Here is a 15,217-nt window from a genome sequence, read left to right on the forward strand (position 1 = left end):
GTGGTTGCCCAACAGTCATCGAGCATGTCCGAATTCGAGTCGAAATTCAATCAATTGCTGCTGAATCAATACTATGTAGTCAGCCTTCAAGCTTACCTGACCACGGCCTGACATATCGATCTCGCCTCCCGTCACATGCCACCTCATTTTGTGGCTTGTCTTATTGTATTATCTTGATTTATTTTTAATTCAGTGTGCATCCCCGGCAGCTCCGCGATCCATCGCATCCATCGCCTAATCCCGGGTGGGTATCTGATTTCAAAGACCACGGCCGTAATTGCCATACCCCAAACCCCCTATTGGGGGGGCGAGCTTGAAGAGGCCCAAAATTATTTCGTGAATCAACATAAATTAAGGAGGATTTTTTTCAAAATTTGCAACCTTTTTCAATTGTTTTCGCGCTAGGCGCGATTTAATGTTAGGATTTTTCGAATGGGCCCGCCCGATAATGTATAATTATTATTACGGACCTTAAATTTATTAAGACAACACCTCAGTCACCTGTGCGATATAGCGACGAGACGGTCGAGCACTTTTTTATTGATTGCGAACGCTATTGGACCCACTGCGATCACTTGAAGACGGCAGCGGCGAATCGAGGCATACCGTTTCAGCTCACAAAATTGTTATCAGATCCACAGATTTTACTACCAGTGGCTGAATTAGTTATCCTCACCAGCAGATAGTTGTCACGCCAAGGCCATAGTAGCCGAACATCATATATTACAATACTAATAACGTAACAACCTCAGTCACCTCTGCCGTTAATTTGACTATACTTGAACTGAGAAGGAATAAAAAATTCTACCGCAATGCAATTATAAATATTATTGACCGAATCAATCATGAATTACCGAAACGAAGTGCTGTTTCGGCCCTATCAAGCCGTTTCGACACTTTGCTATCTTTTCATCGTATCACAGTATTGTGGTTTTTGAACTAGTGAAAATTCTTAATAAACTGAACTGAAGAAAATTAAGACCGATGTGATGCCAGTAGACCGATGTGGATGCCAGTTTAAGAGATCGCAAATAGTCGTTCGGCTTCCTCCGATCTGTTCATTGCATCGCATTGTACATTGTGTGTAAGTCTTGCGTATATGAAAATATAATCCAACGAATATCATCCAATATATTGTCCCAATAATGTAATATATCGAAATTATTAAAACTGAACAACAATATCTTCATCATGTTACTTGAATAATTAGATCAAATTTATTATCATGTTCTCACATTTTTGTTTATATATATAGTCGCGTTCAGTTTCGACTCCCTCTTGTTTTTATGTACTATCTTGAATCGTTTCTGATATTATATGTTTTTGAAGAACCCCTTTATTGATACGAACATTTATTGCGACCGCCGCGTATTTAGAGAAGCCTCGTATTTCATAATAGATAGATAAGATAGTAGCTTGTGTTTAGTTTATTTTCGTTGACGCCTCACCCGCTTTGGCCTTTGGCGAGTGCGTTTTTGAAATATATGTTTAATTGCGATATTGTTTTCCTACTCCCCCATGTTTCCATAATTTTATATCCTGTATTATTCATGTGATTCAATCTTATAAGTGGAAAATGTGTCTATATAGGCGTTGTGTGGGCGCTTCTTCGGTTGTTCATGTTCATTCAATGATAATTGTGCAGACAGATATTTGGCTTCCAGGGTTAGGGTTAGAGTTGCGCTGGATTGGGTTAGGAGTCAGATGACTTGGATTTAAGTTAGGCAAAACTTACCTAAACTTTGACCAGACGTCAGGCAACCAACGGAGGGAAAATTTCTGTTTGAAGTTGCAGAGTTATAGATTTATTCTCCAACTGTTTTTTGTTTGCGTATCTTTTCCTGTCGCACAAGTCTGAACAACGAAGTTTTGCTTCCTTCAATGTAGATTTACATGAAGGGGTGCCTCCCAGACATGGTATGCTATTTATACATCTTCTAGTAAAATATATGTTGAGTTGAGTGCACCCAGATTGGCATGTTCCTAATAATATATATTTGTGTACTTATATGAAACCTACCTTATGTCAATTTTCCATGTTTTGACAAAATTTATTTTATGTGAAGTTTCCTTCTTTCGGCCACATTACCATGTTTAACTTTCGAACAATGTAACATACATTAACATAGCCAAGATGTTGCAGAAAAAATGTGAAAATTTTACGAAAACTTGTTTGCTATCAATTTGAAAAATGGATAAGTAAGCTTCTTCGATCCCACTGTGACAGTATATTACTTATCACAACGTGCGTAATTATTTGCTTGTATACGTTAAATATATCTTTTTCAGGGAGCAAATGCTTCAAGTCTTGCAAAGGACTTGGGACCTGACGAATTACCGTCGAACGAACGATACTTTGGATTCATAAATGTGAGTGATCAATGGATAAATGATAAAATTTTCTCCAGTTCATTCAAAATGAATGATCACGAAACTCGGAGCTATGGTTATAAGAAATTATGTATTGCACGATTTTATCGAGACATTTTCCGCTTCCAAGCTTGGCGTGGCTTGATGATAATTATATGTCATCCATATACATTGACAATCCTTAGGGTGTCCGAATATCATGATCAAATGTAAACTACGGTCATGTTTAATGATTAGGCCTAAGCCTACAAGTCTAGACTTTGTTGCTGTGACTATGTTGCTGAGGCTGTTGCAGATTATGTGGTGCTTGTGGACTATGTAGCTTGATATACATTGTATTCAACCATTGAGAAAATCGTTCTGCTTGCTCTTCGTAAATTGTGATTGGTGGATTCAGGATCCGTCTGTGACAATACCCGAGAGTCTTAACTTCACAGAAATACTGCTTCTGTGAATTCGATATATTTGTAATTAAATGATGCAATCAATATACAATGAAGCGTGGTACCAGTTTCTTACTGCTCCCTCTTTATTGGTATTTTCAGAAAGAGGAAAATTGACCGATTTCAACATACAATCGTTGCTTCAACCATGTAATTAAGGACTAGGGCGATTTTTTGACCTAAGAAACGGAATATTATGACCTAAAATATGAAACTTTCAACATCAACTGGAATATAGCGACATTGCGCCAAAATACGGAAAGTTAGAGTGAAATGAAATTTAGTGGCCCATACCTACTCACTCTCCTCTACCTTTTATGCTCCTAGTACAAAGAATATGATGCTGGTTCTATAGTCTATACTGCAATTAATATAATTAAGTATTTTATCGACCATAGCTACTTCAGGCTGCCAAATAGACCTTGAATGAAAATAAAATACTATCGACACATTCATCCTCAGCATATACAAAGTAAAAATCATACAAAATAGGATAAAACTTGAGATGCAATACAGAATGGAAGATGATACAGGTATCTATGTACTTGGAACCTGTAGATCCGTATACAAAAGAGATCTATTAACATCCTCGATAAGAGTCTCTAAAGACCTTTTTTGAGAGGAATAACACAAAACTTATGTTACTTACAGCGTTCTCCTTATGAGTTCTGACAGGTATAGGAAAGATGTTCACCAAATTTGGTTCAATTCCAACCAGTGGAAGCAGATTTATTGTCACCGTAAATACTATTTTATTAAAATCAAAATTTTTCGAAGGCAATTTTTTTATCATTTATTTTAACATAATAAGTCGAAACTTTCTTCTCCTGTAGCAATGCGGCTACTGGCTGGAATTGAACCAAATTTGGTGTGTAGGCTTGAATCAGGTAACCTAACAATTTTATCAAGTTGCCAGCATGATTTGAGAAAAAAAAGTCATTTTTGAAGACCCCTGACCTGCAGCTTTGTGCATAGTACTATATCTTTGGTATGCTGAGATGGGACCAATCATGATTTCAAGGCTTCCACCATGGAAAATAGTGCCGAAGCCATAATTCTCATTGATAAATCATTGACCAGGATCGTTCGTGAAATTTTCATTTCTCAGTTCGGAAACACTTGCTACTGCAACTCCGTTCTTCAAGCGTTGTACTTCTGTCCGCCGTTCCGCGAAAAGGTTCTTCAATACCGGCAGCAAGTGAACGCGAAGCAAGGAGGGAACAAAAAGGAGAACTTGCTGTCCTGTCTTTGCGATCTGTTTCACAATATCGCGACGCAAAAGAAGAAGATTGGCGTTTTGCAGCCGAAAAAGTTTGTCGCGAAATTGAGGAAGGAAAATGGTAATTTTTTGGCTAGTTTGTTTTTCGTGTGAACTATAGACAGTATGATCAGATGATCACCCTGCAAAAAACTTTTTCTTAAGATTTCACTGGCTACTTGATAAAAATTGTTAGATTGGTTAAAAAAATGCTGCACACCAACTTTGGCTCCATTCCAACCACTAGAAGCGTAGTTATTGCAGAAGAAAATTTGGGTTTGAATAAAATAGTATTTACGGTGACTCTAAAACTCTAAAATCATAGAATTAGAAATTTTTCTGCTGCAATAACTTTGCTTCTAGTGGTTGGAATTGAGCCAAATTTGGTGTGCATCATCTCTAATGACAGCCCAACAATTTTATTGACAAAAAATGTACTGACCTGAAATGTACTGACCCGGTCGACAAAAAAAATTTGAAATCATATTTTCGTGTTTTTAATGATAAATTCAAAACTTTCTAATGCACGTATATCGCTTCTACTGGTTGGAATGGAGCCAAAGTTGGTGTGCAGTGTTTTTTTTTAACCAACTTAACAATTTTATCAAGTAGCCAGTTGAATCTGATGGAAAAGTTTTTTTGAACAGCCCTACCCTGCAATATTTCAATCTTAGCTAAGGCTGTGGCGCTGTGTCAACAAAAGGATTTCGTGTTCCATCTAAAAATACTACATGAAACGCTCTTGTATTCGAAATTTCATGCAGGTGACTTCATATTTTGCGGTACCATGGTTTACATACGATGTTCTTTCCAATTCTCGATATTGCAGCAAACAATACGTTGATATTGCAAATTTATTCCACTCGAAGCTTTTCGACTGGCCCTCTTCAGGAGTGACCGCCAGTAAATGAAGTACTCAACAAACTCGAAAAAAATCTTTGTGCTCAGACCTGCTAATGACTAGGCAGGACAGTCACAGGCCCACTCCAGGCGTTATTGCCGAAGCATGTAATATGGATCTATAGTTTCTTGATAAAGTACGCTTTCACTACCCACCTAAAACTAGTTCACAGACTCCTAAGGGTCCGTGGACCACAGTATAAGAACCCCCATTGTATGTAGTCTTGAAAATAGAGAATCTGCTGTGAGTAGGGTAATGATCACTAAAATACCCATTGGATTCGTTTTAGTTTTATCGTATATATCGTATACTAACACCGAATACTGAAATCCAAACGTACTTCCAAGTTCAAATGGATACGTTTGGTAGTAAAATGATATGATACCTGTTGGTCATATGATTCCAACTGCGTGTGCGCTAATTCCTGTTATCCGCTGGCATTATCGTAATCTTTGTGAAGAACAGCTAAGCTGTAATTAGATTTGTAGAGAAACGTTGGATATACAGAACTTAAGTGGTATACAATTGAATATGATATTCATTTGAAATAAACCCTGATATTTTCGGCTTTCACTTTTCATGGGTAATTGTCAGCAACTAGCATAGAATTGCAAAGAACAATGTATATCAACAATCGTGTCACCAAATATGACGTCACCTGCATGGATTTTCGAATAATCGAAGCAATGAGATCACTGCGTACTCTATGTAGCTTACTCCAGACAACTATTTCAACAGAAGGAGATCGTGCACCATCTACAAATAGCACGTTGAGATTAAGCGATCTTTTCGTCTCGATTATTCGAAATTTCGTGCCGGTGACGTCATATTTTGTGATACGGTTGTTGATATACAATGTTCTTTCCGGTTCTCTACTAGTTGCTGACGATTACCCCTGACGAGTGTCAGTCGAAAATATTCGGGTTCATTTCAATATGAATATACTATTCAATTGTATATTGAAGTTCTGCACCTCCAAGAAGCTCTTTAAATTGTACTAACTGATACCTATCTTCATTTCTGGTTGGAGCCGTCTGTCCTTACGATATAGTTTGGCCTGAAAAAACTTTTTTGTCTTGAAAACTCACAAATTTTTACATGAAACAACTTTGTTTTAATGAAATCTGTAGGCTACCTATGAAGAATTCCAGTAGTAGTAGTTACATCACGCATTGTGGTAGAAATAGTTAAAATTTGTTTTAGTACAACAAAAGATACTTTCCTACATTCTCGGATAGAAAGTGTCCGTCCTTACTAAGTAGCTTGCCAAGAATATAGAAAGAAGGTTCGAAAGCAGTAGTTGTTGGCTGGCAACATTGAAGTTGTGCGTACACTGCTGTTGACACACCGTGTTGCTTCATTCTGACAATGCTGTCTGCATCATATTTTTTCGTCATGCGACCAATGCCCACGCAGCCTTGCTTTGAACAGTTAGGATATTGCGGTACGTTGAGCATGACACCATGTCAACTTATTTGTTTTATTTGACTGTTTATGATTCACAATGAGCAGACAATAGGCCGGCAAGCCTATAAAATAGGCTACAAGCTGTGAAATGTCGAATGATAAGTTCACCGACAGTGCAAACATCTACAATAAAACAAGATGCATATTGCAAAAAAAAAATTTTGACCTCACGCTGCAATTTCGACGTTTGCAGATCAATTTGACAACTTCCAGCAGCATGACGCGCACGAGTTTATCAACTACCTTCTCAATTACATAGCGGATGTTCTTAGCGCGGAAAAAAATTCGCCATCCGAAGCGGGAGACTGTGAACAAACTGACAGCGAAAGTACCTCGACCGATACGGACAAAGCCAGGCCGAGGAGGTCCATGTTTTCGTTGAATAGAAAGCCTAAAAACGATAAGAAAAAAAAAGCTTCTCCCGATCACGAAAATGGGGACGCATATGGACGTACTATTTCGTTAGATTCCGCATTAACAAATACGACTGAACCCGAGAGTCCTCTGAAAGATACGGCGTCTATTTCGCCGATATTAGCTGGCGGGGAATCTCCGAGCATCGGGAAATTTGATAAAAGAGGCACGGCCGCGTCTTCTCCCGATATCGCGGACGGGGCGGGCCAGAAGACGCGGGGAGTGCCACCGTTTTTGAAGTTGAAAAGGAAAAAACGGCAAAAATCTAAAATCTCGCGTTCTGACGTGGAGGAAAATCTGGACCTGTCCGGGGACACGTTGGACGGGCAGAACGCTTCCAACGGCAGTTCAGAGTCGCATCAGGGCAACAACGTGACCACTTGGGTTCATGAGATTTTTCAAGGGACTTTGACCAACGAAACGCGGTGTCTCACTTGCGAAACGGTATGTGCATCTCTATTTTTACGGTTTCAGAGAACTCAAGTAGATTTTTGATCCTTGCACTTAAAGTGGTTACGATTTTCGATGGCTTTTACAAAGGTTGTAAGAAGTCGAGTCATCTTCTTAAAAACTGTAATTGGCTCCACTCGACTTTGATAACCTTTATGTATTGACTCGACTTTGGTCAGTTGTCAGGGTTGTAATGACTCGAGTCATGACTCGACTCGAGTCCGACTCGAGTCACTCGGAGCCTTGTGACTTGGTTACAACCCTGTCAGTTGTACAGGGTTTACACCTGACTGACCTGAGTATATAGCTATGATAGCAGCGTATAGATTGTGAAGACACAATGCCCTCTATACGGGTCACCTATATCTTTAGTATCACTTATAAATTGTCAGGCAGAGATGCCAGTGTACGACAATTGGTGATAATACAGTGTCCAATTCTTCCGTCGTATGTAGCTTTGAGGCGTAACTCTTACAGCTTTCAACCAGTAATTATTACTAATTAGTATCCAATCAAGCCAATCCACCTTAATACAACCAAATACTCCATTTTATATGATTTGATTTAAGTCTCCTGCATCAGGGATTAATACCTGAAATACCGAATTTGCTCGTTGACATTTCATTCAACCTGACAGTAAACGTGCAAATAGTAAAACTGTAACTGCAGTATTCTGCATTGTTCATGTTTTCAAATATTTGATGCCACATTTATTGCTTTATGGATGCGGGTTTAAGTTCTGAGATACATATCGTGATTTCGATTGCATTTCGGTGAGAAACTCACCAAACCTAGTCAATGTGGATGTGATATTTCACAAACACTGTTCATAAGCCTGATTATCCCCAATCCCAAGTGTATTACGAGCTTGACTCTATAATTACATCAGCCGTGTGATATCAGAATCTACTTTTGCACGCTTTGATAGTCAGGAAAACTTACAGCTCGTATCAATTGGTTCCAATTATGGTACGTCCTGCAAATATGGCTTTGAAATGCAAAGAATTGAAGAACGGGTAATTGATTTACCTACATACCTTGAATCGATAAAAAATTGATTATAGGGACGTAACCAAATCAATACTGGTTCAGACTGAATTGCTTTTTGGTTGTAATTTTGTGCTCTGGCCGTGAGTTTTTCTACATAAATCAAATTCATCATGTTGTGATATCGTAAGAGTTGAATTATTGTCATCATTTTAACAGGTTAGCAGTAAAGATGAAGATTTCCTTGACTTATCAGTCGATGTCGAGCAAAACACTTCCATAACTCATTGTTTAAGGTAAGATTTTATCGAGTGAATAATCGGGTTTATTTCAATATATTCGAATGTATATTCAAGTTATGTACCTCCGGGAAGCTCTTCTCTCGCCGATATCATGCAATTATAAGAGATCTGGACACTTTCTGTTACAGCAACTGGTACACAAACGTCATACAGTTGAGAAGCGGAGTAGTTTTGAGAATAATAATCAATCTTAAGATTCGTATCTGTTTGTTGGTTATTGATTACAAATTGGCTGTACCTCAAACAATAAACGATAGTGCTGTCTCTTTCACTGGAAATCTCAGAGGGAATGACCGTATTGATGAAGTGGTCAATATTGTAACAGTTGCGACCTGTGCCACAGTTTTTTCAATATCTAGATGACGTATGTTATGAGTAATCACCCACCTGCCTTTTCTGGAGCCGTCACTGGACATGATGTATGCGATGTCGCTTTTCTATAACACATTGTGAAACACGAGCAGGCTACACTAACGTACGACTTGGTAACATTCAATCGCATGCAATAGCCTATATTTCATTGCCTTTATTTAGGCCCACTGTTGTATATCATAGTAGCAGGAGGCCAGGAGTTATATTCTGGTGCTGTCATACGTCACAAATAATATCAGATCACAGAAGATCTGTGATATACCTTGCTAATTGCCTTGCGACTGTTCCATAGTGTATTCATGCACACGATAGAAACAAATATGGACAGTGAACACTTACACAAACATTTAAGCGCTTCTAAGATGTTTGAATTGTTCCACAGTGTGTTGCAGTATTTCTTTTCCCGTAATCAAATTATCATTTGTATTTGAGTAGGCTCATGTGCATACCTGAATGTTATGCTCGTTGGTATTTAGATTTTGAAAAACAATCGAAATCCCAATTTATATTTTTGACACCGCCTATTGTCTCTCCATGATTAATCGAAATAGTTTTGATGCTTCTGAATTGAAATTCAGTGTTATTTCTATCATAATTTCATTCAACGAAAAATATTTTCCAAATTAGATTTGAATTACTGAATCCGCAAAAACTTGAAAATTTAGTTTGATTACTAACTGGGAAGGAATTCAATTCAGTTCCTATCAAAACAGATTTCACTCCTGTAAGAGCGGCAAATTTCTTTGCACCAAGCTTGACTCGTTTTGCGCCGTACAGTTCTCATGTAGCATTTTCAGAAAAATAGATTAGAATTGAAATCTGACCACTAGGGCTCTTCAAAAATGACTTTTTTTCTCAAATCGTACTGGCTACTTGATAAAATTGTTAGGTTACCTAATTTAAGCCTACACACAAAATTTGGTTCAATTCCAACCAGTGGAAGCGGAGTTATTGCCGTCGGTAAATTTGGATTATGAATAAAATAGTATTGACGGTGAGCACAACTATAATAAATAAACAAAGAATCGGTCACTGTAAATACTATTTTATTCAAATCCAAATTTTTCGACGGCAATAACTCCGCTTCCACTGGTTGGAATTGAACCAAATTTTGTGTGTAGGCTTAAATTAGGTAACCTAACAATTTTATCAAGTAGCCAGTACGATTTAAGAAAAAAAGTCATTTTTGAAGAGCCCTACTGACCACGGAAGCTTTTCACAAAGAAGATAGGAATTAGATTTCTGGCGGTTTGCTCCAGTTATATGGTTCTAGTTGTCCGCCTCTTCTATGCGTGAATTTTGTTTCGCAGGGGATTCAGCAACACGGAAACTTTATCCGGAGAGCACAAATACAATTGTGAAGTGTGCTGCAGCAAACAAGAGGCTGAAAAAAGGTGCTCGTCCAGTTAGTTGTGAGAAGGGCTTGTCTCAATGATTCGACTACTCGAATCTGAACCTAGTATTAATTTCAATGATTCGAGTCTAGTAGTAAAGGACTGAAACTATATGCTCCTTAGCACTAAACGTTGATTTATAAACGAGAATGATGGTTACGATACTAGTTTTTACTGTAGAAGCCTTGAAACCTTGATTGGCTGTATAGCAACATACGAAATATGTAGTACAGGGGTCGCCAACTCAAAATGGGTCGCGGGCCACTTTTCTAATTTCGTAGCGGCCGCGGGCCGCAAGTATTTAATATCGATATAAACTACGCAACAACGTTTTAAAACTCAACGTCAGTACAATGCCGTGCTATCTAACATAGACAATGGGCATAGTGACCACAAAAGAAGTAATATTTTATTAAAGGAATACAAATACAACAAAAATCATTATCATCAAGTTCATTTTATTTTGAGCTCTGAGCTGTGCACGATACCTGGAAACGCTTTTCAGCGACCAAGTAATCGATATGGGGTCTAGCGAGATACGTTACTGGCTGAAAGACCATCTCCACGTTACGCTTGACCTTGCGGGGAAGCCCTAAGCCAGTGGTTCTTAAATTTTTTCATACACGCCCCCTTTATGATACTGAGAAATCTCGTTGCCCCCTTACCGTCACATCACAAGATGCAACCAGAATGCTAGCAATCTCAACGGATAGTTTGATGGCATGGAAGGTTATGATTGTTAATTGATGAGAGAATTCTATTATATGAATTCCAGACTATATACAAAATATGGATTTGATGTAAATCGCGCGAAGCGCGAAAATTTTTTTCTGTTGACCACATCTCCGCGCCCCCTTCAGATGCTTTCGCACCCCACAAGAGGGGCGCGCCCCCCAGTTTGAGAACCACTGCCCTATGCCGTTTTTCAAACGTTTCGGTCTTGGCAGTATCTGGGCCATTGCACGTCAAGGCAATAAGCTCAGCTCATTCATATCAGTTGGTTATTCTCCCTCGATGGAATGCTGTTGACATCGTCAAAGCCAAAGCTAGTGACGAATAATGATGTTGGGCAACAGAGAATATCCTTATTTCGAAACATAACAACAGTGTGTCGAAACTGTAGTCAAATTTCAACATATCAAAATGATTTTCTTAGCTTTCTTTCGAAATTTCAAATCAAGTCGCGGGCCGCAAAATATGACCTCGCGGGCCGCGTGTTGGAGACCCCTGATGTAGTACAAGGCTAGGGAAGGGCTGTTAAAAAAAAACGTTTCCTTCAGATTTCACTGGCTATTTGATAAAATCGTTAGGTTGGTTGAAAAAACGCTGCACACCAACTTTGGCTTCATTCCAACCAGTAGAAGCGAGATTCGTGCAGTAGAAAGTTTTGAATTAATCATTAAAAAACGAAAAAATAAAATTTGAAAATTTTTCTGCCGACCCCATAAAATTGTTAGGCTGTCAGTAGAGATGATGCACACCAAATTTGGCTCAATTCCAACCACTAGAAGCAAAGTTATTGCAGTAGAAAAATTTGGATTTGAGTAAAATAGTATTTACGGTGACTAACTCTTAAATTATTTATTATAAAATCATGGAATTAGAAATTTTGCTATTGCAATAACTTCGCTTCTTGTGGTTGGAATTGAGCCAAATTTGGTGTGCATCATCTCTACTGACAGCCTAACAATTTTATGGGGTCGACAGAAAAATTTTCTAATTTTTCTTTTTTTTTATGATGATAAACTCAAAACTTTCTACCGCACGAATCTCGCTTCTACTGGTTGGAATGGAGCCAAAGTTGGTGTGCAGCGTTGTTTTAACCAACCTAGCAATTTTATCAAGTAGCCAGTGAAATCTGAAGGAAAAGTTGGTTTTTGAACAGCCCTGGTACGCACGTTAGAGGAAATGGCTTATTTGTGAAGTCCTGATCTGCCCACAGCATTGACACGAAGTGCAATAAAATAGGTAGCAGTTGAAAAAATACTGTGTTATCCTTCATGTACTGTAATGTAGAACTCGCATTATATTCGTTACGACTGCATGGACAGTAGGCTACTCGATTCGGCCAAGCCCAGGTGGGAGATGTCTTTCACGAAACGACGTCGACAACGCTGTCCTTTTAGGATGAGGATCAAAAAGCTTCCGGTGATTCTGGCGTTGCATCTGAAGCGGTTCAAGATGGATAACATGTACCGGTACACGAAACTCTCGTACAGGGTCGTGTTCCCGTTTGAGCTGCGGTTATTCAACACTTCCGACGACGCCACCAACGCCGAGCGTCTCTACGACTTGATAGCGGTCGTTGTCCATTGTGGAAGGTAGAACTGTTCCGCTGGTGATTTGGTATCAATGAGTAAATAGGTGTTGCTTTCATTTGTTGTTATCCAGTCCGGTAAGATTTTCAGTCGGTATTTTTAGCTTCAGTTACTCCTTACTGCCGCAACGAACGATTTCAATTATTGTCAAGAGTGTGATTTAAGATTGAGAATATTTACAGCTGGTTTGTGGTACAAAACTTGAAGATTCATTTCATTACAACATACATTGCAGTGCTGGTAATGCATTTATTATAACTCAAACACTTTTCTCTTACTTCAGCACAATAAAGGTATGTAACCAGATTCAAATGTAAAACCAATATGGCACAGTATGCTTGTTTTTGCTTGGCTTTAATTATGTGTTCTGTGTAGGGCTGAGTTACGAATTTATACGCTCTTGGCACTAAGAAGTTTTCTGTCAAACGATAAATATGGTTTCGATACGTTTCATCCACCATGGAAGCCTTGAAACCTCAGTTGATAGCATCATATCATCCCAAAGATTTAGCACAAGGCTACGAATATTCATGCAAACAACGAATTATGTCACTCTTCTGCATACTATGCCAATTGGTTCGTTGGTTGCCAATGAATTCGGCACTAGGTGGCCCCTAGCCCTAACCTACCCTCACCCCAACGCCTACCTTTAAACGTAACCTAACACTTCAATATATTATTTATACCAAGTTCCATATTTCAAAATTCGCGCTCATCTTCAGTGAAACATTCATTTTTTATTTTATTAATACAATATCGATGCAATATTTCATAATAATTGTTATTAGGCCCCGGGTTGTAACCAAGTCACAAGGCTCCGAGCCCCAAGTCAATCTCACATTATCGTTTTGGCTCGAGTCATTTCCAATTCATGAACGAGTCAAGTCCGAATCCTAGTAGAGGGCCGAGTCTTGAGTCATGGTGTTTGGACTCAAGTCCAAGTCATTGTGCTCATCTATTCTGTTTTCAGTTCAATCCGGTTCAACCCACTATTTTCAACACTGCGGGAGTGATATAGAATGGCTTGCATTCATAATGCAGTAATTTTCCTCGGTCTTAGCAGTTTCTAGCCCTATTTTCCAAGTATCAGGACTGATAGACGAAGAAATACCAATAATGTGGTAACTTTACTATTCTTAGAAGTTACAATGAAATGTCTGTCTTGGTCGTCCTGGTCTTGACTCATACGACTTGGTGACTCTAATACAAGTCGAGTCAATTCAGAAATTGACTCAAGTTGAGCCAAGTCATTTCACGCATTTGAAAAAATGACTCAAGTCAAGTTGAATCACCAAAAAATCCTGACTCGAGTCGTTACAACCCTGATTATCACATTTGTATTGCAATTTACACTAGTGTTGGTTTCAGCGGCCCTAATCGTGGACACTACATCACAATCGTAAAAAGTCACGGCTTGTGGTTGCTCTACGACGACGACATCGTCGAAAAAATCGAGCCCAGTGCCTTGGAAGACTTCTACGGACTTTCGGCAGACGTCAGGAAGAACTCGGAGTCGGGATATATCTTGTTCTACCAGTGCAAAGAATGAAGCGATCGCTCCCGGGCCGTGAACGCGTCGCACGCGGGGCTTCCGCGAGCCCCCGACGATCTTCTGCATCTTCAAAAATTGTGTGCTACGCATAAATAGATTCACCTTTATTACGATGATTACCTTACGATTGTTTTTCCTTTGAAAAGTTTCAGAAAATTAAATCTTAGTCGAAATCATATATCAAAAGCGTGTGTCTGTGCGTCGTTAATTTTTTAGGGCTAGTTAGCGTGAGGTGGCACTGTAAGTAGTAGACTTCTCGAATTTGTCAGTGTAGGTTTTGATGGAAATCAATTCAATGTTTCAGATGAGAGAGATTAAGGTTGCTGGGATTACATTCAATCGATCATGTTAAGGTTGTAACTAGAGTCTGACCGATATTGGATTTTTGTGCTGATATGGCATCTAGATTAGGCGCATATCCAAAACTTCAGAGCATTTGTATGAACTAGGGATGGTGTGAACGCGAGGTTCACGTTCGCGTTCTGTGTGTGAACCTCGGAAATTTAGAGGTTCGTGTTCACAACAGAACCTTGGTAGGTTCTGCACTGTGAACCTTTTGGTAAATTGTAATTTCACTCCATTATAAGATCTTTAGCTCAAATTTATTGCATTTCAACTGCGGGCCACTCCATGCATGGTGCCGGCAGCATAAGAAATCAACGCTTAACGAGCATGCACCATGCTCCTCGACAACCTTAAAAGTTTTAGTTGCTTTGTTGCAAAATTTCCCGGAATAACCAGCTTTCCCTTTGTGAATAATTAGTGACTATCTGCTGTGAGCTTGACCCGCAATCACACAACATCACGAGCGATATACGTAGTCAGCGAATGATGCTTATTCAACCAATCAATGACATTGATATCGTCTTCTGATGTAAAAAATCGAACGGGCGTACGGGGTCAATCTTTACTTCATATTTTTGTTTTTACTGTATCATTAAAACCAAATCCGTGCGATTAAGGTGCTTGCTACTGATGCATAACTTATT

General features: G+C 39.0%; 2 protein-coding genes across 2 annotated transcripts in view; one reads left to right on the forward strand and one right to left on the reverse strand.

Annotated features, from left to right (window-relative positions):
* Positions 1–7,849, reverse strand: part of LOC145443797 (uncharacterized) — a 91,527-nt gene extending 83,678 nt beyond the window's left edge. The window contains exon 1 of the mRNA XM_080321756.1: positions 7,830–7,849. The gene's annotated coding sequence lies outside the window, so the exon portion shown is untranslated. The remainder of the gene's footprint in view (positions 1–7,829) is intronic.
* LOC145443806 (ubiquitin carboxyl-terminal hydrolase 46-like) lies at positions 1,467–14,414 on the forward strand. The gene is made up of 8 exons (XM_080321771.1): positions 1,467–1,917; positions 2,290–2,370; positions 3,922–4,153; positions 6,633–7,297; positions 8,510–8,586; positions 10,275–10,358; positions 12,485–12,679; positions 14,045–14,414. Exons 1-8 carry the CDS (start codon positions 1,894–1,896, stop codon positions 14,223–14,225), a joined length of 1,539 nt encoding a protein of 512 aa, XP_080177897.1. The 5' UTR covers positions 1,467–1,893; the 3' UTR covers positions 14,226–14,414.
* The last annotated feature ends 803 nt before the right edge of the window (positions 14,415–15,217 follow it).

This window comes from Botryllus schlosseri, chromosome 7 (genome assembly GCF_051294905.1).
Source record: "Botryllus schlosseri isolate E-star chromosome 7, Bs_hap1, whole genome shotgun sequence".
Taxonomy (NCBI): Eukaryota; Metazoa; Chordata; class Ascidiacea; order Stolidobranchia; family Styelidae; genus Botryllus; species Botryllus schlosseri.

Bases quoted from the DNA above. Each gene is read 5' to 3' on its own strand.
- LOC145443806 (XM_080321771.1), top strand. From the start codon at position 1,894: ATGAAGGGGTGCCTCCCAGACATG. The intron at 4,154-6,632 runs GTAATTTTTTGG...CGACGTTTGCAG, and splicing joins GAAATTGAGGAAGGAAAATG to ATCAATTTGACAACTTCCAG. The intron at 10,359-12,484 runs GTGCTCGTCCAG...CTGTCCTTTTAG, and splicing joins AAACAAGAGGCTGAAAAAAG to GATGAGGATCAAAAAGCTTC.